This window comes from Delphinapterus leucas, chromosome 14, assembly GCF_059928025.1.
Source record: "Delphinapterus leucas isolate spDelLeu-1000000601 "Yukka" chromosome 14, BTC_Dleu_Yukka2, whole genome shotgun sequence".
Lineage (NCBI taxonomy): Eukaryota > Metazoa > Chordata > Mammalia > Artiodactyla > Monodontidae > Delphinapterus > Delphinapterus leucas.
In genome coordinates this window covers 6,412,322-6,433,538 of record NC_143142.1, presented here as the reverse complement: position 1 = coordinate 6,433,538, position 21,217 = coordinate 6,412,322, and the positions used below count along the sequence as shown (strand labels likewise).

The following is a 21,217-nucleotide window of genomic DNA, read 5'->3' as shown; positions in this document are numbered from 1 at the left end:
AGGGAGAATGCTGTTGAACTACTTGATTCATTAATACAAGTGACTCATGTTGCAATGAGAGGCAACTCCAATTACGACAATCTTAGTGATGGCTGGCTTGAAATAATACGTAAGTGAAAGCTGCACACGTGTAAAATGTGTACCTTGGTTGCTATGATTACATAGCGTCAGGTGTAGTGTTACAGCCTGACCTGACAGGTTGTCTTTCTTTGCTGTGGCCCAACGACATTTGTTTAGAGGTTAGCTTTCCGGGCAGGAAGCTTTTCATGTCTTTTACCTCTTATTCATGATGGCTTTTTTTTTTTTTTTTTAAAGAGGATACCAACAGGAAGTTCAAATTGCCCAGTTGTTTTACAAGCTGACGGTCTTTGGAAAAGGAAGTCTTAATGAAGTTTGAGGATTTTCAGGGCATGTCAGTTTGCATTCCTTTTTTTCTGTGGTCTGTGGGCCTCTCCCCTGCCCCGTGGGGTGGCCATGGATCACGTGATATGTCTGTGTGCTTGAGGTGCCCCGACCACTCTCTGACTCAGGCAGGGAGTCCTGCTGGCCACGCTTTGCCAGCACAGTCTGCGCTCAAGTCACTAGGCGCAGAGTTATGTCCTTATTTGGAAACAGAACCCAGAGGTCTGGGCTTGTCAACCCCTTGTGAACCTCTAGGCCAGCCAGGTGGGCTGTGGAGTGCCTGAGGGATGGTGGGAAGGGGTCAGTAAAGCATCTAAGAAGTAAAAAGCGTGGGAAATTTCAAGACAGAGAACCGGAGTTGGTGAGGTGGGAAATCAGAGGTGGTGGCATTTTGTTGCCTTCAAGGTGGAAGCTGTTAGCTTCTATTTCATGTCTAAGATTAAAATCAATCCTGATCCTGGTTGATAGAAGAGAAATGATGTTGAACACATATATCAAGGAGGAGGAAACTAGAAACAGTGTTGCCAACCTTCCAAATCCCTGAAGGAACAAAGAAATCCCCTCCAGAGCCTCATAGGACTTGCCATCCACATCCTGTAACTGACCTTGCTGTTTTTTCCCCCATAAGGGCCAGTTTTCAAGATGAATGAAAATTAATCTTTTAGTTTTATTCTCTTCCATTTGTACTACTGCTGTGGCAACACATCAGGAAATTGCTTTTGAACTATTTAATCTGTAGTAACTAAAGTTGTTAGTATAGACTTTAAATGTCTTATACAGCTTTTACTAGAATAGTGACTGCATGGGATAAGTCTCATGGCATTTTACTGCAAGTATATGGTATTTCTGTTAAAACTCTGGGTGGATTTCAATGAGGGGCTTGGGAACTGATTCATGATTTAGGGTTTTATTATGTGGGTCAGGGATTTTAAAGTTCCAGTGATTGACCTAGCATCCAAGGGAACATTTTAAACACGAGGGGTAACACAGTTACAGAGTGACATGTAACTAGAGCCTGTTAGAGATTAAAGCCTCATTCGTTGTGATTCCTGTCTGATAATATTTCCCATTTTGGGAGTATCACAGCATTGTAGGAAAACTGTTAAATAATTAAATTGTTATTTAAAAAAAATATAAAAAATATATATATAATATATAATATATATATAAAATATATATAAAATATGTTATTTAAAAAATATATAAATTGTTATAAAAATAATTAAACTGTTAAAGAATTAAATAATTCTTTCCAATATGCACAACTTACCATTCCTCCAGGTGCAGATGCCCCCGATGCAGGTGCAGACCCACCTGTCAGCAACGCGAGCGGCATCTGCCTGAGTGTTCCTGCTCAGCTGAATATCCGCATCCTCTTCTCGGATGCTGGCGCCGTAGAAGGGATGACTCAGCAGGAGATACTTGGCATAGAAACAAGGTTTGATCATATCGGGGATAAGTGGGGTTTAGAGACAGGAAAGTTGAGGGCGCTCCGAAGAATAGGGGAATGCTAATTTAGAATCTGACTGGTTTATTTACAAATTGCAATGATTAGCAAATGATTACATGTATAAATGGAATATGGATAAACTGTGTTTGTAATGGAAACTCATTCTCACTCACAAGTATCCGTGAAGCTACGTATAAGGGGGTCTGCCAGGTATCTCAGGGAGTACAAAGATGAGTAAGGGGCTGCTTAGTGCTCGGCATATTTTGAAATTCATGAATACCATTGGCATACTAATCAGGGAATATTGCCCAGTGGTTAGAGATTTTGGTGGCAGATGGGTGGGTTCAAATCATGGCTATTCCAGTGTGAGCTGTGTGACCTTGGACAGTTACTCAACCTCTTCTGAACTGCAGTTTCCTCATCTGTAAAATAGTGATGTACCTTTACATGTCAGACCTCTATCACCTTTAAGTGACAGGGTCCCAACTGACACTGACTTAAGCAAAAGGTGGGTTTTTTGGTTCAAGTTATGAAAAGTCCATACACAGTGAGTTCATGGTTCATGGTTCCCATGTGGTCAAGGGTCTTTCCCCCTTTATCTCTGGGTTCCTCTTTTCTTTGGGTGGGCTTCATTCTCGGGGGGGGGTTTCCTCAAGAGCTGGCAAAGATGAACACCAGCAAATCCAGGCTTATATCAATTTAGCAAATCCAGGGAATTCCCTATAGATTCAGTGGTTAGGGGAAAAAAAAAACTCTTCCAGTTTAGCAAGTCCAATGGATGGAGGGTGCCTCCTTTCCCCTTCTTTCTCAAAAATGTTCTGGGAAGACTTTTATTGGTCCAGTTTTGGTCATGTGCTCCTTTCTGAACCAATTACTATGGCCAGGGGCATAGCTCTGATTGGCCAGGCGCAGGTTATGGGCACATCCCTAGGTTCAGGTGGGTCCCTTCTTGTCCACTCAACTGAGAGTGGGGAGGGGTAGTTCCGCCAGGGAAAACTGGGGTGCAATTACCAGAAGAAAGGCAAAGGCATGCTGGGTAGGCAGAAATAACATGGAAAGCCTTTAAAAATCATTAGCTTCTACTGTTGTTATTATTGTTGTTGTTATTACTATTATTATAATATTGTTTGAGACAAACAGGTGATAAAACAAATGAATTTTAAAAGCACAGTATGAAATGAGTTGGGGGGGAGGAGAGATGAAACAGAATTGGCAAAATGCTGGCAGCTCTTGCAGCCTGTGATAGGGCCATGAGGGTTCATTATACCTCTGTCTCTGCTTGTCTGTGCGTTTGAAAATTTATATAATACAAAGGGGGAAAAATAGCACCAGCAGGATATGGGAAACTTCTTTAGGAGAATCTCAGCTCATATTGTTGTTGTCAGTTACCTGAAGTTCTTTTTCTTTTTTAAATCTTTATTGAATTTGTTACAGTATTGCTTCTGTTTTATGTTTTGGTTTTTTGCCTGCAAGGCAAGTGGGATCTTAGCTTCCCGACCAGGGATCGAACCCACACCCCCTGTATTGGAAGGCAAAGTCTTAACCACTGGACCACCAGGGAAGTCCCCCGATGTTCTTAACAGACCGGAAACGAGCGGTGGATTTGTTGTCTGCTTAACCTTTCCCTCCCAGGTTCTCCTCGGTGACCTGGCAGTTCCAGTGTGGGCTGACTTGTGACGATGAGGTCAACCTTTTCCCCATCAGTGCATCTGTCCAGTTTATTAAGATACCTGCACAGTTACCCCGTCCACTTACAAGGTAATACAGTTGCTGACCTAAGTGACATTAGTAAGAAGCAGAAAAATATATGTTCCAAAGTAAGAAGTTTATTTCTTTAATTAGGTTTTGATGCTTCTCATCAAATGCATGTGCTTTGCTGTAGCTACTGTAACTTCCTAAAATGTTTTGTAGATACCAGATCAATTTTACAGAGTACAACTGTAACAGAAATGAGGTTTGTTGGCCGCAACTTCTTTATCCGCTGACCCAGTATTATCAAGGTAAGGTAAAGCACATTTCTGAAATGGTTATCATTATGTTGTGTCAATTTAAAAACTTAAAAAATAGTGTAAATGTCACAGAAAACTTAAAACATATAGCAAAGCTTTAAAAAGAGAACATTTACTGATCATGTTGCCACTTAGAAAGGATCACTATTTATGCTTTGGCTTACTTCTACCTAAATAATTACCCAAAAAGTTAAGAAATAGGAACGTTGCTTAATTTGATTCACTGCCTTGCAGGGGAGCCTTTTTCTCAGTGTGTTGCCAAGAGCTTACTGTTGGCATCCTTCATCACATTAGCGGTGTTCCTCAGTAACCCCTGGACTGGAATATGCAAAGCGTGGAATTCAGCTACCATCTGACCTCTTACAGATCATCAGCTTTTACTTCAGGGGTTTGTTGTCCTCCCGTGTGCCTCTCTATAAAATCTTAATAAATGAAATGTTTTATTTTTATAGAAGATTTTGTTAGGTGCTCTGCAAATTTACTTCACATATACAGCTAGCCAGACGTTCAAAGCAATGCAGAACGGGCATCCTCACCGCTATACCAGACTGAGCAAAATGCAGGAGAGGGTCAACCGAGTCAATAAACGTTATTAGGAACTTTAGTTTTTTCACAAATGATGAAAGTCATAGGAGTTTTGGTCCAAATGTTACTTGCACCATAGAGAGTCAGTCTTTTAATTTTTAATATATTTATGTTGATCCGGTTAGTTCCCACTGTTCCAAAGACAGGATTAAGAATGCATTAAAGCCTTTAAAAGTGTATATTAGTGCAAAAGTCTAAGAAAATGGATGAGGCAAGATGGGGGGGGCTGCAGGAGGGGGACATGACTAGGTAAGTAAACAGAACTAGGAGAGAACACAAGCCCCCGAGACAGTACGCAAGACCTTGCATTTAGCAAAGGCAGGTCCCTCATGTAATGTTCAGTTTGCCAAGAAACCAAAATATGATTAGCTGTAGGAATCATGGGGCCCATCGATTAAAAAACAAGCTGGCTTTCAAGGAAGGACAGTTTTTCCTAGTTGAGAGAAATTCCTCTTGGGGCCCCCTGGGGGACAGACAGCACGAGGCAGCCGGGGGAGGGAAGCAGGGAAGCAGAACGGACGTCTCCCACCACAGCCCAAGAGCGGCCACACGGCCACGTCCAGTGAGGTTTCTTTGTGGGCCAGATAAACGTAGTCATCGTTTCACATGGACTTTGTGCACCGTGGATAAACTGAATTTTGAAAAGCGGGTGTCTTCCGTCTCACTCTGCTTGATTGAATTTTGAGTGCCTCCTGACATCCCGATGCTACCTACGTTGTGTTGTTGCATTTTGTTTGTTTTTTCGGGGCCGCACCGTGCAGCTTGTGGGATCCTAGTTCCCCAACAAGGGATTGAACCCAGGCCCTCGGCAGTGAAAGTGCAGATTCCCAACCACTGGACCGCTAGGGAATTCCTGGCTGTTGCATCTTCGCTCAGCATTCTTGCCCAGAGGAGTTTCAAATCTTCCTTCCCCTCTAAATCTACAGATCTAGTTCTATTTTTTCCTAATTCATATTAAACATGTAACAAATGACATAAGAAATCCCTCCCCCCAAGTACCACTGTTTGTATCACACCGTGGAAACACTGGATTTCTCCCCCCTCTGCCTCTTTCTTTGATGTGGATCTCTGTGGGTTGAGGTGATTACACCCACTAGGAGTTGAAATTGTCTTTTTTTGTCAAAGAAAACGAAATACCCAACTGACTCATTGCAGAGATTCAGAAAGTCTTTCTATGGCAGTTAGTATAACTAGCTCTGGAAAGTTAACTTAAAATTTCCAAATGACAGGTAATTTAGCCTGATTTTGTGGGCTTTGTTAGGGTGATTTTGTATGCAAGAAGGGAAAAACTCTGGCAGTAAAACGGGGTGGAGGGGGGGAGCATACTATATGGTTTTGCCTTTTCTAAGCTTATACATTCATATATGCATTTGGGAAGTATTTATTGAGTGGCTACTGTGCTGGGCACTGGAGATACCAAGACAGTGCCCCTCGTCCAGTGGAGCTGTTGACTGAAAAAAACAAAAAAACCTACAATCTGAAAGTTGAGAGTTTTATTTTCTTTCTTTTGCCGTACGCGGGCCTCTCTCACTGTTGTGGCCTGTCCGGTTGCAGGCACAGGCTTCGGACGCGCAGGCTCAGCGGCCATGGCTCACAGGCCCAGCCGCTCCACGGCATGTGGCGTGTGGGATCTTCCCGGATCGGGGCACGAGCCCGTGTCCCCTGCATCGGCAGGCGGACTCGCAACCACTGCGCCACCAGGGAAGTCCCGAGAATTCTGTTTTATTCGGGGATCTTACTGAGGACTACAGCTCTGGAAGGCAGCCTCTCAGCTGAGGAGCTGTTTGGAAGAGGTAAAGGAAGAGCCAGGAGTTTCTGTTTAAAAAAAAACAAGTAGTTGAACATCAAAAGATTACTGCTAATCATAAAAAAACAGTCGTCACAAATTAAGGATTTTAGTGCTTTTCTATGTATGGGAAGATGCAAGAGTCTGGGGTCATGGAAATTTTTCCTTTGATATGCATCTTAACTATGTAGGGTCAGTATCCTGTTTCTCTCCATTCTGAATCCCCGCAGGGTGAACGACTGGGGGCAGCTGCAGTGGCTGAGGGCTTGATGGCTGCAACATCCTTTGTTTACTGAAATGGCAGGCAACTTGTTTTGTCCAGAGTTTACATTTCCAGTGGGAGAAAACCCGCAATAAAGGAAGATAATGTCAGACAGTGGTAGGTGCTATGAAGAAAATAAAACAGGACTGTGGTGGAGTGGGGTGGTAGGGCTACTCCCGCTACTGGTCAGGAACAGCCCCTCAGAGGCAGGGACATTTGAGCTGAGACTTGTAGGAGCTAATTTTGAGGTCCGGGAGAAGGGTATTCTAGGCAGAGACAGGGGAAGGGTCAGCAAGTTCAAGTGCACCCACCTGGAAAGAGAAAGAAAGCAGGAGTAGGGGAGCAAAGGGAGCCCAGGGCAGGCAGGTGGAGACCAGGGCTTGTGGAAATCAGAGGCCAGACCCGGTGGGGTCTTGCTGGCCGTAGTGAGAAGTTTGGATTTTACTCCGAACGCGGTGGGAGAAGCCAGAGGATTTTCAGTAGGCTCACATTCCCATTTTCGTCCTGCCAGAGATCTCTGTAGCTGCTGTGTGCAGGAGCGTATAAGGCAAGAGCAGCCTGGCATCAGACCCTGCTTTCTGGTCCGCACACAGGCCAGGACCCCAGAGAAAAGCCAGCGGCAGGAGCTAGCTGCAAACACCGCACAGGGTGTAACTCTGTTGATAGGAAATATCCTAACAGGCAGATCTATGGAGAAGAAGTTGTTTAGCGATTGCCCGGAGCCTGGGGACGGGAAGGGGATTGACTGCAGCCGAGCAGGAGGAATCCTTCTGGGGTTGATGGAAATATTCTAAAATTGATCGTGACGATGGCTGCACAACTTTGTAACTTTACTAAATATCACAAAATTGTATACTCCAGTCGGGTGAACTTTATGGCACGTAAACTCAGTAAAACTCCTTTTAAAAAGCTGTGAACAGCGGAGCGAGTGGCAGCTTTTGGTCGGAGTCCGGACAGGTTCCGTGACCCCCCGCAATGCCGCCGGGTTTGCGCCGTTTGGCCCCGCAGCCTGCGCCGCCGTCGTCCGCAACTCCGGGCGCCATTGGTCGGCCGGCGGGGTGGGTGGTGGTTGGGGGGGGGCAAGAGCGCGGGGGGGGGGGCGGAACCGGAACCGGCTGTAGCCAGGGGGCGGGGCCTCGAGGGCGGCTCTGGCGGCGCCTGGAGCGGCGTCCGCGGCGGCGGGACCGGGGGTGGTTGGTGCAGACCGGAGTCCCATGGTGCGGGGCTACGGCCAGGCCGCAGGAGAAGCCCGAGCTCTGGGCCGCCCCAGCTGACCGTGCGGGCCCGCGCGGCCCGGAGCCGTTGCCGCCCTTCGGGCCCCGCGGGGGCGCGGGCCGGCCAGCCATGGGGTCCCTGTTCCGGAGCGAGACCATGTGCCTGGCGCAGCTCTTCTTGCAGTCCGGCACGGCCTACGAGTGCCTCAGCGCCCTGGGCGAGAAGGGCCTGGTCCAGTTTCGAGACGTGAGTGTCGCCCGGGAGATGCGGGCCGCACCTGCCCGCGGAACTCCCGCATCGAGGCTTTCGCTCGGGCCTCCTTTCCGTGGGCGCCTGGGCGCCCATTTCCCATACGGAGAAGCTGAGGTCCACTTTCCGGCCAGAACCTCCGCAGAGCGGGGCCCGAGCCGAGGGTCGCCGAATGTTTGGTCCGCGGCCGCCCAGGCCGGGTTAGTTAGGAACGCTCCGCGTCGTCTTCGTCCACTCGGGTCGTGCCATCTGATGCTTCGGAGCACCGACTCTGGGCCAGGCACTGGGCTAAGCGGGAGAACAAATCTGATAAGGCCTCTTGGAGCCCTTCTGGGACTTACGGGGCAGGGGGAACGTGAGAAATATTAAGTAAATGAATACGTAAACAGGAATATGTTTGCTATACAGAAAATAAAACGGGGGGATGAGATAGTGCCTCAGTTGGGGGTGGTCAGAGAGGTCTCTCTGAGGAAGTGTTCTTGGGCTGAGACCTGAATGGGCAGGAGCCGGCGCTGGTTAGATGTGGGGGAACAAGGTCCCAGGTGGAGGGAACTGGAAGAGCCAGGAGCCTGAACTGGGAATGAATTTGGTGTAAGCTCCTGAGGGGCGGGATTTTTGTCGTTTTTGTTCACCGATACCTGATGATGTACATAACACTGCCTAGGAAGGAGTTGGAGTGCAGTCAGAATTTGTTGAATGAGACCTGTCTTCCCAGCAAGTAGTAAAAAACCCTTGTTTATATATCTGTTTATTTATTGTTTGTCTCCACCGTGGACTGTCAGCCCCCCCGGGGTGTGGGGTAATGGCCTTGCCTGCCTGGTTTATTCCTGATTCCTGAGTACAGTCCCTGACTTTGTGGGCACTAGTATGCCTTTGTGGAATGAATGAACAAGCTTTCATTGAGTGCTTGCTCTGTTGCAGACACGGAGTTTGGTGCTGGGGACTCAGGGGTGAGCAGGGTGGACAAAGTCCCTGTGTTTTTGTTGCTCACAATGTAGGAGAGACACACTGATTATGAACTGTGATAAGTGCCCTGAAGGAAAAGAGCAGTGTGAAAGGGAGATTATGAAGCAGGACCTTTGCTAATTGAACTGGAATTCACTTGGATGAACATTTTATTTCCTGGGACCCAGCTTTCATCTCCTCTGGTTTCCCTTCGTCTTTCTGAGGGCTCCTTAGTTTCAAGAGGGAACCACCCGTACCTAAGATCTGGTGTCGTTGATCCCTGGGTTGGCCTCACAAGGCAACTGCCAGGTCAGAGAGAAACTCCTGAGTGGGAGGCGAGGCTGCAGAGAAGGCCCAGCTCTTCCTGGTTCCTGGAGCCATTTGGGCTTCAGCACGCAGTGCCCACTTTGCTGGCAGGTGCTGCTGTGCTGAGCTGTGACTTAGTAGCACCCGAAAGATTCAGGAAACAGTTGTGAGAGAAATGGGCTTCCTTCTTTATAACAGGTAGATTTCTTCCATCCTGTTAGTACTCAGGCCAAGAGGCTTAAATCAAGCTTAAATCTTAGAGGTTTGAACAAACACCCTAATTACCGCAAAGATGCAAGTTTCATTGAGTGCCATTACATTAGGTAGTAGGGGACACTTGGGATTCTTTTAAACTGAAAATTGGGGAAAGAAAAAGAAAGTGCAGTTCATCTTTTTCCAGAAGTAAAATAAAGCTGCCGTGTTAAAGTGAGCTCTTCTTTGTGTGATGCTAGGTTTTCGGAGCTCAGGGGTGTGTGTGTGTGTGTGTCTGTCTGTCTGTCTTTGGGATGACTGTCAAGCAGCACCAGTGCTAGTGCAGAAAGCTCTGTCACCTGACACTTCTGCTCTTCTGGAATTTCTTCCTGACTTTGCGCTCACCAGGTGGGATCCCTGACGTCCGTCTTTTCTGATTTGCACAGGCTGGAGAGTTTCCGCCTTTCCTTTTAGTGATCCTTCTAAGGGAGAGGAGGCAGGGCAAGGGTTTCTGTAGTGACAGCCAAAGAGAAGACCTGGAAAAGAAAGGTTATTCAACTCACCAGTAGGACTCAGTGAAGGGCAAGTCCATCTCTCTTTTCTAAGGGTCTGGAATTTGAGGACAGCGTTCACCTTTTGTCCATTAGCTGCTGGAGTGGGAAGATGGGTGGCGTTGATACCAGTCACAACAGCACCAGGCAGCCTCTGCTGGTTTTTCTAGGTTAAATGTTAGTGTTAAAACGAATCTGCATTAAAATGTACTTCATAGGGCTTCCCTGGTGGCGCAGTGGATAAGAATCCGCCTGCCAGTGCAGGGGGCACAGGTTTGATCCGTGGTCTGGGAAGATCCCACATGCCGCGGAGCAGCTAAGCCCGTGCGCCACAACTACTGAGCCTGCACTCTAGAGCCTGCGAGCCACAACTACTGAGCCCGCGTGCTGCAATACTGAAGCCCGCGCGCTTAGAGCCTGTGCTCCGCAACAAGAGAAGCCACCGCAATGGGAAGCCCGCACACCGTGACAAAGAGTAGCCCTGGCTCTCCACAACTAGAGAAAACCTGCATACAGCAACAAAGACCCAACACAGCCAAAAATAAATAAATAAATTTAAAAAAATGTACTTTATAGCGTTAGCCTGGAATTAAAGGTGCTGTTGCCTCCCTAAAAAGAAAATAGAAGCAAAACTTTATAAAAGAAACCGTGCAACAGAAAAAACCAGTTAACGTACTGTGTAAGATGGTGACGGTGGATGTCAGATCCAATCGTGTGTGTTGTTGCCACAGAAATTTGCCTCTTCGTGAAGATTCTATATGTGGAACCATAGTGTCCAATTTGAGTTAGTGTTTGATATTGACGAAAAAGACAGTGAAACTGAGAAGTCATGTCATTAATAGACAGCTTTTGATGGGTAGCTTCCTCTGCTCATTCTTAGTTCTATTGAGATAGATTGTGTCTGCATCATTAGGACTCGAAAGTGGTTACTACTTTGGATTAATATGACTTCCAGAAATGAATGCGAATGTGACAAACAAGTGAAATTCAAATTTTTATCTTTCTTCTGGTTAACTCTTTAAAAAAAATTTCCAAAAACTGAACAAGAACCAAGCCTTTGGGATAGACATTCTCAGGTTGTTCAAGCAGCTTCATGCCAAGCTGAAGCATGTTTCTAATTCTCCTTTTTGAGTGCCCAGTATAATGCTGCACGGAGTGAAGGTAAAATTCTTGCCCCAAATGCCTTTCAACATGAATGATTACTGTAATTTAAAAGATTGTGAAAGTAATATACGTCCATTGTGGGAAATTTGGGAAGCATGAGATACTAATTTCCATGATCCCATTACCTAGAAACAAACACTTTACCTTTTTGGTTCATATTGTCCAATCAAACATTATTTTTCTAATATTATTATTAATTTTTAAAAATAAATTTATTTATTTTTGGCTGCGTTGGGTCTTTGTTGCTGTGCGTGGGTTTCTCATTGCGGTGGCTTCTCTTGTTGCAGAGCATGGGCTCTAGGCGCGCGGGCTTCAGTAGCTGTGGCTTGGAGGCTCTAGGGCACAGGCTCAGTAGTTGTGGCGCACGGGCTTAGTTGCTCCGCAGCATGTGGGATCTTCCCGGACCGGGGCTTGAACCCGCGTCCCCTGCATTGGCAGGCGGATTCTTAATCACTGCGCCACCAGGGAATCCCTCTAGTAATATTTTAAAATGTATGTACATAGGTATTTTTAGATAATTGGAGCCACACTGATAATATCTTTAGTCTTTTTTCACACACAAATCATGCATGACTAATTTCCTCATTTTATTAAATATTGTTTTACAATTTTTTTATGGTTTTAAGCTTTATATGGTAAGATGTTTTTGTTTTAATAAATTTATTTATTTTTGGCTGCGTTGGGTCTTCGTTGCTGCGCACGGGCTTTCTCTAGTTGTGGCGAGCAGGGGCTACTCTTTGTTGTGGTGCGCGGGCTTCTTATCGCGGTGGCTTCTCTTGTTGCGGAGCACGGGCTCTAGGTGCGCAGGCTTCAGTAGTTGTGGCACAGGGGCTCAGTAGTTGTGGCTCGTGGGCTCTAGAACGCAGGCTCAGTAGTTGTGGCTCGTGGGTTTAGTTGCTCCGCTGCATGCGGGATCTTGCCGGACCAGGGCTCAAACCTGTGTCCCCTGCATTGGCAGGAGGATTCTTAACCACTGCGCCACCAGGGAAGTCCTGATAAGATGTTAAGTAAAGGGGAGAGTATATGGGAACAGTGAACTGTGGACCCATATTATAAACCAATGGTGGGACTTCCCTGGGGGTCCAGTGGTTAGGACTCGGCGCTTTCACTGCCGGGTCCGGGTTTGATCCCTGGTTGGGGAACTAAGATCTCAAAAGCCGTGTGGTCCAAAAAAACCCAAAAAAACCCCACCCATCAGACAAGATCATTTTGAAGCAAATCCCAGTTGTATAATTTCACTCATAAATATCTCTAAAAGGTAAGGACCCTAAAAAAATCATAACCACAATACCATTATCATACCTAAAAATTTTAATAATAATTTCTTAATATAATCAAATACCTCATCATTTAAAACATACTTTTTAATAAGTGCATAGTAATCAGTTATATTACTGAGCCATAATTTTTATCCAACTTTATTGATGTGTGTCATAAAATTCACCCGTTTCAAGCGTACAATTCGTTGGTTTTTAGAAAATTTTCTGAGTAGCATGTCCATTGCCACAATCCAGTTTTAGGCCGTCACATCATCCCAATAAGGTCCCTTATGCTCATTTACAGGTCATCCCCCTCCCTACCCCAAGACCCAGGCAATCACTAACCTACTTTCTGCCTCTAGGTTTTCCTTTCTTGGACATTTCATAGGAATGGAGTCACACAATATGTGGCCTTCTGTGTCTTTCATTCACATCATGTTTCTGAACATCCTCTGTGCTGTTGTTTTGTCGGTTTGTTCCTTTTCACTACTGAGTAGTGTTGCCCAGTGTGGATATAGACTGTGATTTCTTTAACCAGTTTTCCACTGTTAAGCATTTTTTCTCTATCCCTGAGGTGGATGCTCTTTTAGATACATTTTGGTCCGTATCCATAGTTTGTTCCTTTAGGTTGAATTTCTTCACGGGATATTTCTGGGCCAGAGGATACTTTTCAGGCTTTTTTTTTTGGTAACAGTTGCCAAATGGCTTTCCAGAAAAGATGTGTCAGTTTATACTCCTATTCAGTAGTATACAAGGATATGCTTCCCCCCAAACCCTTGACTATCATATTTTATTTATAAAATCAAGTTTATTTTTAAACTGTAGAAAATTCAAAGCAAAATTTTCATCTTTTTCTCAGCTGAACCAGAATGTAAGTTCTTTCCAAAGAAAATTTGTTGGTGAGGTGAAGAGGTGTGAAGAACTAGAGCGAATATTGGGTAAGTTTATTTTAATAACTTAAATAATTATTGTTATATAAGTAAACCTTGTTCACTTTAGAAAAATTAGAAAATCTAGACAAGTAGAAAGGAAAAAAGAAGTCGTCCATATTCTCACCATTCATGTATTCACTATTATGTAGGTTTATATATTTTTTTACTGTTCATCTATACAAGTAAGGATTTACGTACATAATGGTCAGGTTATTTTGTTATTAGCTTTGTTTCTCATTTGATGGTACTTTCACATCTTTTCATGTCAATAAACAGATTGACTCATCATTGTTTATAATGGTTGCATAGTATTTTATGGTATTAATGTGCTATAATTTATTTAGCCAATCCCTTGTAATCTATTATAACTTAAAAACATTGTATACACATTAATAGATTACTTAAAATTATATCAGAGAACAGGGGAGGTAGGAAATGGCAGATACATTGGTTATAATTTCCTTTTTTTCAGGGCTTCCTTTGCAGAGATCAGTGCTCTCTGACTGTTAACCATTAAAACTCAGCCGTAAAACCTTTAACGTCTTAGCCTAAAATAAAATAGTCTGTATCAATTCAAACCTTGAAATTCTGACTGAAATAGAGAGGGGGGGGAACGATGCCAGTAATTGTCTAAAGTACCAAATTTGTTTTTAGAGGGATGAACAGAAAAACCTGGGAGTGAGAGTGTTGAGGAGGGGAGAGAAGATGACTTTTGGAATGATTTCTAATAGCAGTTAATTATTGTGGATTTTATATTTTTTAATTGGGGATTTTTAAGATCGAAAGAAACCTGTTAGTCATCTGAAGTCTAGTCGTCTGCATATTGTTTGAGGTCCCAGTTATTTGTGTGGATCATGTAGGGCAGGGTGATACCACATCCCCATCCTTGCCATATATATAAGTCATTGGACAGGTCGTATATTTGGAATGAGTTTTCAAAGGCGGGGCAGGAGTGACAACACATTAGACGTGTCCAGGACTTCCTGTAGCTTAGACTATTTCAAAAAGAATGCAGACTTAAAAAGAAAATGAACTCTCAAGTAAATTTAGGTATAAAAAATAGGTTAAAAAAATTTACATCCATTTCCAGAAAGCTGTTAAACCCAGTGCTTCCTTTGCTATCTTATGGGTAAGACATCATCGCTTTTCTTCCTCCCTTCTCCCTTCCTCCTTCCCTTTCTCCCTTTCTTCCTTCCTTCCTTTCTTTCTTTCTCTTTTTCTTTCTCTCTCTCTCTTTCTAATAAAATAACTAGTTAACATTTCTCCAAAATATTATATCTGGTAATGACTTTACCGGGTATTATGACTTTTATCCTAAGGAAAAGAACGCTTCATGGAATTGAAAATGTAAACTAAAGAAATTAAGTTTTTTTTGGCTGGTTCATTATTAGTTTCATGAATCTAGTTTTTAATGTAAGTAGAGAAGGCAGTGTAAGTTGCTCTAAGTTAAAACATCACGGCTAACTGGGGACTCAGGAGAACCTGACTTTCTGTCTTGTGGTCTCCTCCTTATAGAGGAGACTGATAGAGGATGTGTTTTTCCTGATGGATGTGTATTTCCTCCTAATGGTGTCTGCAGGGAGGTTGCACTGACGTCTCTGGTGGGGACGATTATAGGTCCATCATTGGATTATTCCTGCACTTCCAAGTGTGTCCTTAACCTTCTGCTTCCTATACAGGTGCAGAGGCAACTGTGACTCCAAAGTTCTTTAACTAGAGTTTTAGAAATGAAGGACGTGGGGAATTTCAGAAAATGTGTATCCAGGTTACTGTTTGTTTTGTCACTGCACGCTGATCTCTCTAGGCAGCATTATTTTGCAGATCTTTGGAAACAAGGCTGCAAAAGGCATCCTATCAGTCAGTTGGGACAGGCAAGATTTTATGCATTTAGACATTAGTTTTTAGATGACCTGGGAAAGGTTGGGATGTAAAATGTTCTCACTGAAATGTCCTGTAGTAAGTTTTTGAGTCTAATTTGTTTAACTTTTATTTCCACAGCATATTTGGTGCAGGAAATTAATAGAGCTGATATTCCCCTCCCTGAGGGAGAGACCAGTCCTCCTGCACCACCCCTGAAACAAGTGCTCGAAATGCAGGTAACTGGTTTCTGAAGAAGCGGTTTTAGGTCACTGACCTCAGAGACTGCTTATTCACTTACTTTATATTGTCTTGTGCTTTTCTGCCTTTCTTCTCAAAACTGTGGAATGAAAAGCAAAAGACCGTATTATGGTTAATTCTCAGTAACAGGTTATCTGTGATAAATTTTAACTGGAATTCGGTTTTCTTTTAAAATGTAAGACAGGGCTTCCCTGGTGGTGCAGTGGTTAAGAATCCACCTGCCAATGCAGGGGACACGGGTTCAAGCCCTGGTCCGGGAAGATCCCACATGCTGTGGAGCAACTAAGCCCTGCGCCACAACTACTGAGCCTGCGCTGTAGAGCCCGTGTGCCACAACTACTGAGCCTGTGCTCTAGAGCCTCCAAGCCACAGCTACTGAAGCCCGCGTGCCTAGGGCTTGTGCTGCACAACAAGAGAAGCCACCATGAGAAGCCTGCGCACAGCAACGAAGAGTAGCCCCCGCTTGCTGCAACTAGAGAAAGCCCGTGTGCAGCAACGAAGACCCAACGCAGCCAAAAATAAAAATAAATTAAAAAAAAAAAAGAATATATTAGAAAAAAATAAAATGTAAGACAGGTGGTATTGAACAGAGACTAGCAAGAGTTAGGTTGTGAGATCTGGGCTCATGTGATGTGACCTCCGGGCCTGTGCAGGCCTTAGCAAGCCTCTCCTGCTGCAAGTCACGGAGGCTTCAGACCTGTGCCCTTCGCATTCTCCCCAGTTCACCCTGACCCTTCCCCCTCTAATTTTCAGAAGCTCGTGTGAAGGTGCCAGGTGGTTCCCCATGGGCAGCGAATGAAATTCCTTCTTCTGGAGTCCCCCACCACCGTGAGAGCACAGGCTTGTACATTAGCATCCCCCCTTTCCCCCCATGAATTATCTCCTGAGGTTTTGCTCTAGTCATCTGATAATTCATCACGCTGGGAAATAGACTAGAGCCCTTTACAGCTCTTCTAAAACAATTAGTACTGTATGATTAGGACCGTTCCATTGCTGGCTGCTCTGTTCGTTTTTCTGGGAGGATGTCATTTAACAGTTGGTATATGAATGGACTCTAGAGAGAACTGTACAGTCAGATGAGAGCAGTCATCTGGTTTGGCCTGTTTGGTGTGTTGCTTTTGATGTAATTACAAATATAGTGATTACCGGCTGCTTATCGTTTATATAAGGCAGAACACAAGAACTGAATGTAGCGTGTCAGGTGATTTGTCTGAATACCGTGTGTTGTTTTACAGATTTCTGCTTCTATCATTTTAATACTTAAGGATTGTTAAGGATGCTTGGTATATAACTAATTGTTAAAGAAGATTTGTTCTCAAGTATTTTTATGCTTAATTAATTGTGTTAAGTGAAGCTGCATAGAAACTCTTAAGCTAGAGACCAGGAATAATATGTTTGGGAAAGATTACCTAAAATTTTTCTGTGTTGCAAATAAAAGGAAATGTAGTCTTGAAAAAGGAAAACTCTTTGGTGTATTGGTAATGGATAAGCAGATGAAGGGAAACCAGAAGAAATGACAGGACCTGAGATTAGAGATTGGGTCCAGCCGTAGGGCACTCATAGTCATCACGGCATCTGCGCGCTTGTCGTCACAGGTACCTGGATTAACATGCAGCAGATGATGGACTTTAAAAATCTGTGCCTGGGCTTCCCTGGTGGCGCAGGGGTTGGGAGTCCGCCTGCCGATGCAGGGGACACGGGTTCGTGCCCCGGTCCGGGAAGATCCCACATGCCGCGGAGTGGCTGGGCCCGTGAGCCATGGCCACTGAGCCCGCGCGTCCGGAGCCTGTGCTCTGCAACGGGAGAGGCCACAACAGTGAGAGGCCCGCATACCGCAAAAAAAAAAAAAAAAAAAAATAAACCTGTGGCTGTTTTCATATCCCTATCAAACTCTCATACATTATGGCTTTTTAAAACCTCTACTAGTTCTGGGGTACTGTGAAAAGAGTATTAGAACCAGACTTGGAACTAACCCTGCTGCCGTTTCATTTCAGGAGCAGTTGCAGAAGCTGGAGGCTGAGCTGAGGGAGGTCACGAAGAACAAGGAGAGGCTGAGGAAGAACCTTCTGGAGCTGACCGAGTACACCCACGTGCTGCGAGTGAGCAAGGCCTTCGTCAGGCGCGACGTGCAGGTGCTGGCGATGCTCGGGAGGAAGTGCATTTCTTCCTTTCTTTTGGTTGCGCCACGCGGCACGCAGGTTCTTAGTTCCCTGACCAGGGATCAAACCCGTGCCCCCTGTAGTGGAAGCGCGGAGTCTTCACCACTGGGCCACCAGGGAAGTCCCAGAAGTATATTTCTTTTATAAAATTCTCGTTCCCGTAAAGTTTCGGGTTTTGTTATCAACTCCTGTAGAGGTGTTGCTTTTTAAAAGAGATAGAGGGACTTCCTCATTGGAAAAGATACTCCTTACTCAACAAGGAATAGCCCCCGCCCGCCGCAACTAGAGAAAGCCTGTGCACAGCAATGAAGACCCAACGCAGCTAAAAATTAAAAAAAAAAAAAAAAAAAAAGAGATACATTAAAAAAAAAATGAGATACATTTTGATCTTACCTTTATCTTTCAGTTGGATTATATGACATTAAAAGAAGCTTTAAGCCTCTTCTTTGTTGGTTTGTTTTAAACATAACCACTTCCTATTCATGAAATGCTTTAGTTTGCAGTTGAAAAAATCTTACGATCATGAGAAAAAATTGAACACTGGAAGTCAAACTCTATAATTTAGTTTGTTTTTTTTCCTTCTCAAATTGCTGAGAGTAATGGAATTAAAAAAAAAAATCTGTATGGGAATAAAGAACAGCCTATGCAGTAGTACAGTACTCAGCTGAGTATCAGAGAGGGGAGAAGTATGTCCCTTATGAACTTTGTTTCACTTCCTGTAGCGGTGACCTCTGATACAGTTACTCTGTCTTGGATTAAGGCAATGACATAAATTATAACTATACTTTTAAGTAAATGTCTTCAACTAGCTTACAAATAAGAGACAGGGAAGCTATGCTCTTTATCTATCAGAGCTGAGTTACGTGTCTGAGTTACCTTGGGGCCTTGGCACCCAGATCTGAGTTCCCATGCCCTGCAAACTTGTTTGGAAACACAACTTGAGAATTAAAGTGTCACTTTCAGTGAGACACACTTGGTTTCATATCTCTTTGTAGTTTGAACCCACTTACGAAGAATTCCCTCCCTTGGAGAACGATTCTTTGTTGGACTACAGCTGTATGCAGAGGCTGGGAGCAAAACTGGGGTAAGTGACAACTGGCGGGTCGAGCTTTACACTGTCCTTCTTGTCAGTGGGAGACGAGCTGTGTTGAGTGGAAGCACGGCCACCATCTGAAAGCCTGTGGTGGAATGAAAGAAAGTGAATATTTAAGAAAACACTGTACTCCTGTATTTGTTGAGTTGAATCACTCAGCTGTATTGACCTTTTAGCTAAATACGATGGGAATTTCTTCTTTCAGTATAATGAGGTGGAAAGAAGGAATTTATGCCAGTTATGCCATTCTTCGTTACTCCATAGCCTAAAATAATTGGTCATTGAAGCGTCAAGTCCTGTTTTGTTTGGTGGAAACATAGGGGCTAAACTGAGTTGGTTAATTTATTAATCGTATTTTAAGGGTGTCTTTCTACTGTTCACTCTCTCTGTTTACTTGAACTAATGGTAACTTATTTCCTCACGTGATTTGTGATTTCTTTTTATTATGAACTGTTCCTCTATTCCTTATGTGTAGGAATTCAATGATGTTTAGTTTGAGGCTGTATTCTTTCAGAGAGAACTTATTTTTATGTATGTCAGGTACTTGGGAGCACTCTACCTACCTGGAATCATTTTACGTTAATTTCCCAGCTTGAGTTTCTTTGTTTTTCTGTTTGTTTTCTCTCTGCCTGATGCATCCTAACGTGTGGTTGTAAATTCTCAAGTAACACTCTTCCCCTTCTCTCCAAAACCAAAGCCGAAATAAACAAGTTTGCTTGTAGGCTCCTTTGCAAGGTGGATTTTTTTCTAGTCCACCCATTCACTTAAGGTGTAGCCCTTTGTTGGGGGGCAAGAGTCCCAACTTTGTGGGGATTGGGGGTTCAGTTCCATCTCTTCACCTGATATCGACCCAGAGCCCATCTCCTGTCTCCCTTGCTGGCATTGAAACCCAAGGCCTTAAGATACTGGGTCAGTATAATACATCAGGGCACAGCTACGAGGTCCTGTTTTATTTTTGGAATCCAAGAATTTCTCGAAATTATGGGCTCAGCTCTACATTGAAGAGGACGTTTCAAAAATATTTTATGCAGCATTTCAGATATTTTGCAGTTGGAGGGCTTTGAGGATATCGCCAGCACTTGGGCAGGCGTGAAGGGCTTCGCCGCCCTCTTCATGCGGTTTGGTAATCCTCATTGCGCTTACTGGACCACAGCCTTTGGTGTCTCACAGATTTGTGTCTGGCCTCATTAACCAAGGGAAAGCTGAAGCATTCGGGAAAACGCTGTGGCGAGCCTGCAGAGGGCACAGCATCGTGACGCACGCAGAGCTGGAGGGGCCCCTGGAAGACCCTGAAACGGTGAGTGGGCACCCCTTCCCCGTTTAGCAGTGGCGGACTTTGTGCTGAAGCTGGAGGCACAGCGCAGAGCAGAGCACTTCAGTGAGCTGTCCACCACGTGCCTTGGCATCCTTGGATGCGTTTGGGGGGTAGTTCTTAACATGGAGGACTCTCTCCCATACCGCCATAGTATGCCTGGGATGTTGACGTGGATACGTCGCCACCCTCCCAGCCTCAGATCCTGTTTGGGTTTCACCAGCCGTCCCAACACTGTCTGTTTTTTTTTTTTTTTTTTGGCATTTATTTATTCATTTATTTATTTGCGGCTGCGCAGCACGCGGGATCCTAGTTCCCCGACCAGGAATGGAACCCGGGCCCCCTGCAGTGGAAGCTCGGAGTCCTAACCACCGGACCGCCAGGGAATTCCCACAATACTGTCTTTTATAGCAAAGGATCTAGTTTAGAATCAGGCCTTAGACTTAATTGTCATGTCTCTTTGGTCTCCTTCATTCTGGGATAATTTCTCAGTCTTACCTTGACCTTCGTGACCTGGACCTTTAAAAATTATTACAGACCAGTGGTTTTTATTTTGGTAGAATGCCGCTCTGTTTGGGTTTGCCTGATGTTTTCTCATGATTAGATTCAAGTTATGTGTCTTGGGCAGGAAGTGATGCTGCTTCCCATCAGGGGTGCACAATTCCTTTGTCCCATTACTAGTGATGTTCACTTTGATCACTTGCTCAAGGTAGCGACTCCTAAGCTTCTCCACTGTGAATTTATTACTCCATTTCCTTTGTATTTAGTACATGTTTTGGGGGAGGTGCTTTGAAACTCTGTAAGTACTCAATTTCTCATCAGATTTTCAGTGCATTAATTTATTTCCTGTTTTATTCAATGAGTTATACTCTGTTACTGTAATTATTTTGATATTCACATGCTCTAGATTTGGCCATTGGAGCCCATTTAGCTGGCTTTTATCTTCTTTTTACATGTTCCCATCATTTTTTGAATGCTTCTTTGCTTTCCTGCATAACAAGATGTCCCGATTCATCTTGTAATTTCCCTCACGCAGCTCTGGAATCAGCCATTTCTCCAAGGAACCTGGTTCTCTTTAGTGGAGAACGGTAATTAGAAGCCAGGATGCGGTCTCCGGGTGTGCCCGTGGGGACTGAGGTGTCGCTGTTCCCAGCTCTGTCAGTGGACAGCTCTAGGACGCACACACGCACACGGCTCACACACACTCACAGCTTTATTTCTGTACCTG

At 44.5% G+C, this 21,217-nt stretch overlaps 2 protein-coding genes across 6 annotated transcripts in view; both read left to right on the top strand.

The window, feature by feature from the left end:
- Positions 1-7,480, top strand: part of TCTN2 (tectonic family member 2) — a 30,458-nt gene extending 22,978 nt beyond the window's left edge. The window contains exons 14-18 of one of the 2 annotated variants that reach the window (XM_089894394.1): positions 3-109; positions 1,684-1,840; positions 3,485-3,610; positions 3,764-3,852; positions 6,001-7,480. In XM_089894394.1, the coding sequence (XP_089750520.1) occupies positions 3-109; positions 1,684-1,840; positions 3,485-3,610; positions 3,764-3,852; positions 6,001-6,188 (667 nt within the window). In that variant the 3' untranslated portion in view covers positions 6,189-7,480. The other variant, XM_022598054.3, reaches the window with a different exon arrangement.
- Positions 7,481-7,652: 172 nt separating this feature from the next.
- ATP6V0A2 (ATPase H+ transporting V0 subunit a2) overlaps positions 7,653-21,217 on the top strand; it is a 38,479-nt gene continuing 24,914 nt past the window's right edge. For 2 of the 4 annotated variants that reach the window (XM_089894392.1, XM_022597914.3), the window contains exons 1-6: positions 7,654-7,955; positions 13,235-13,313; positions 15,306-15,403; positions 17,420-17,557; positions 18,580-18,668; positions 19,848-19,974. In XM_089894392.1, the coding sequence (XP_089750518.1) occupies positions 7,839-7,955; positions 13,235-13,313; positions 15,306-15,403; positions 17,420-17,557; positions 18,580-18,668; positions 19,848-19,974 (648 nt within the window). In that variant the 5' untranslated portion in view covers positions 7,654-7,838. Of the gene's footprint in view, positions 7,956-8,140; positions 8,159-13,234; positions 13,314-15,305; positions 15,404-17,419; positions 17,558-18,579; positions 18,669-19,847; positions 19,975-21,217 lie in introns of those variants that run through there. The other 2 variants (XM_022597913.3, XM_089894393.1) reach the window with 2 other exon arrangements.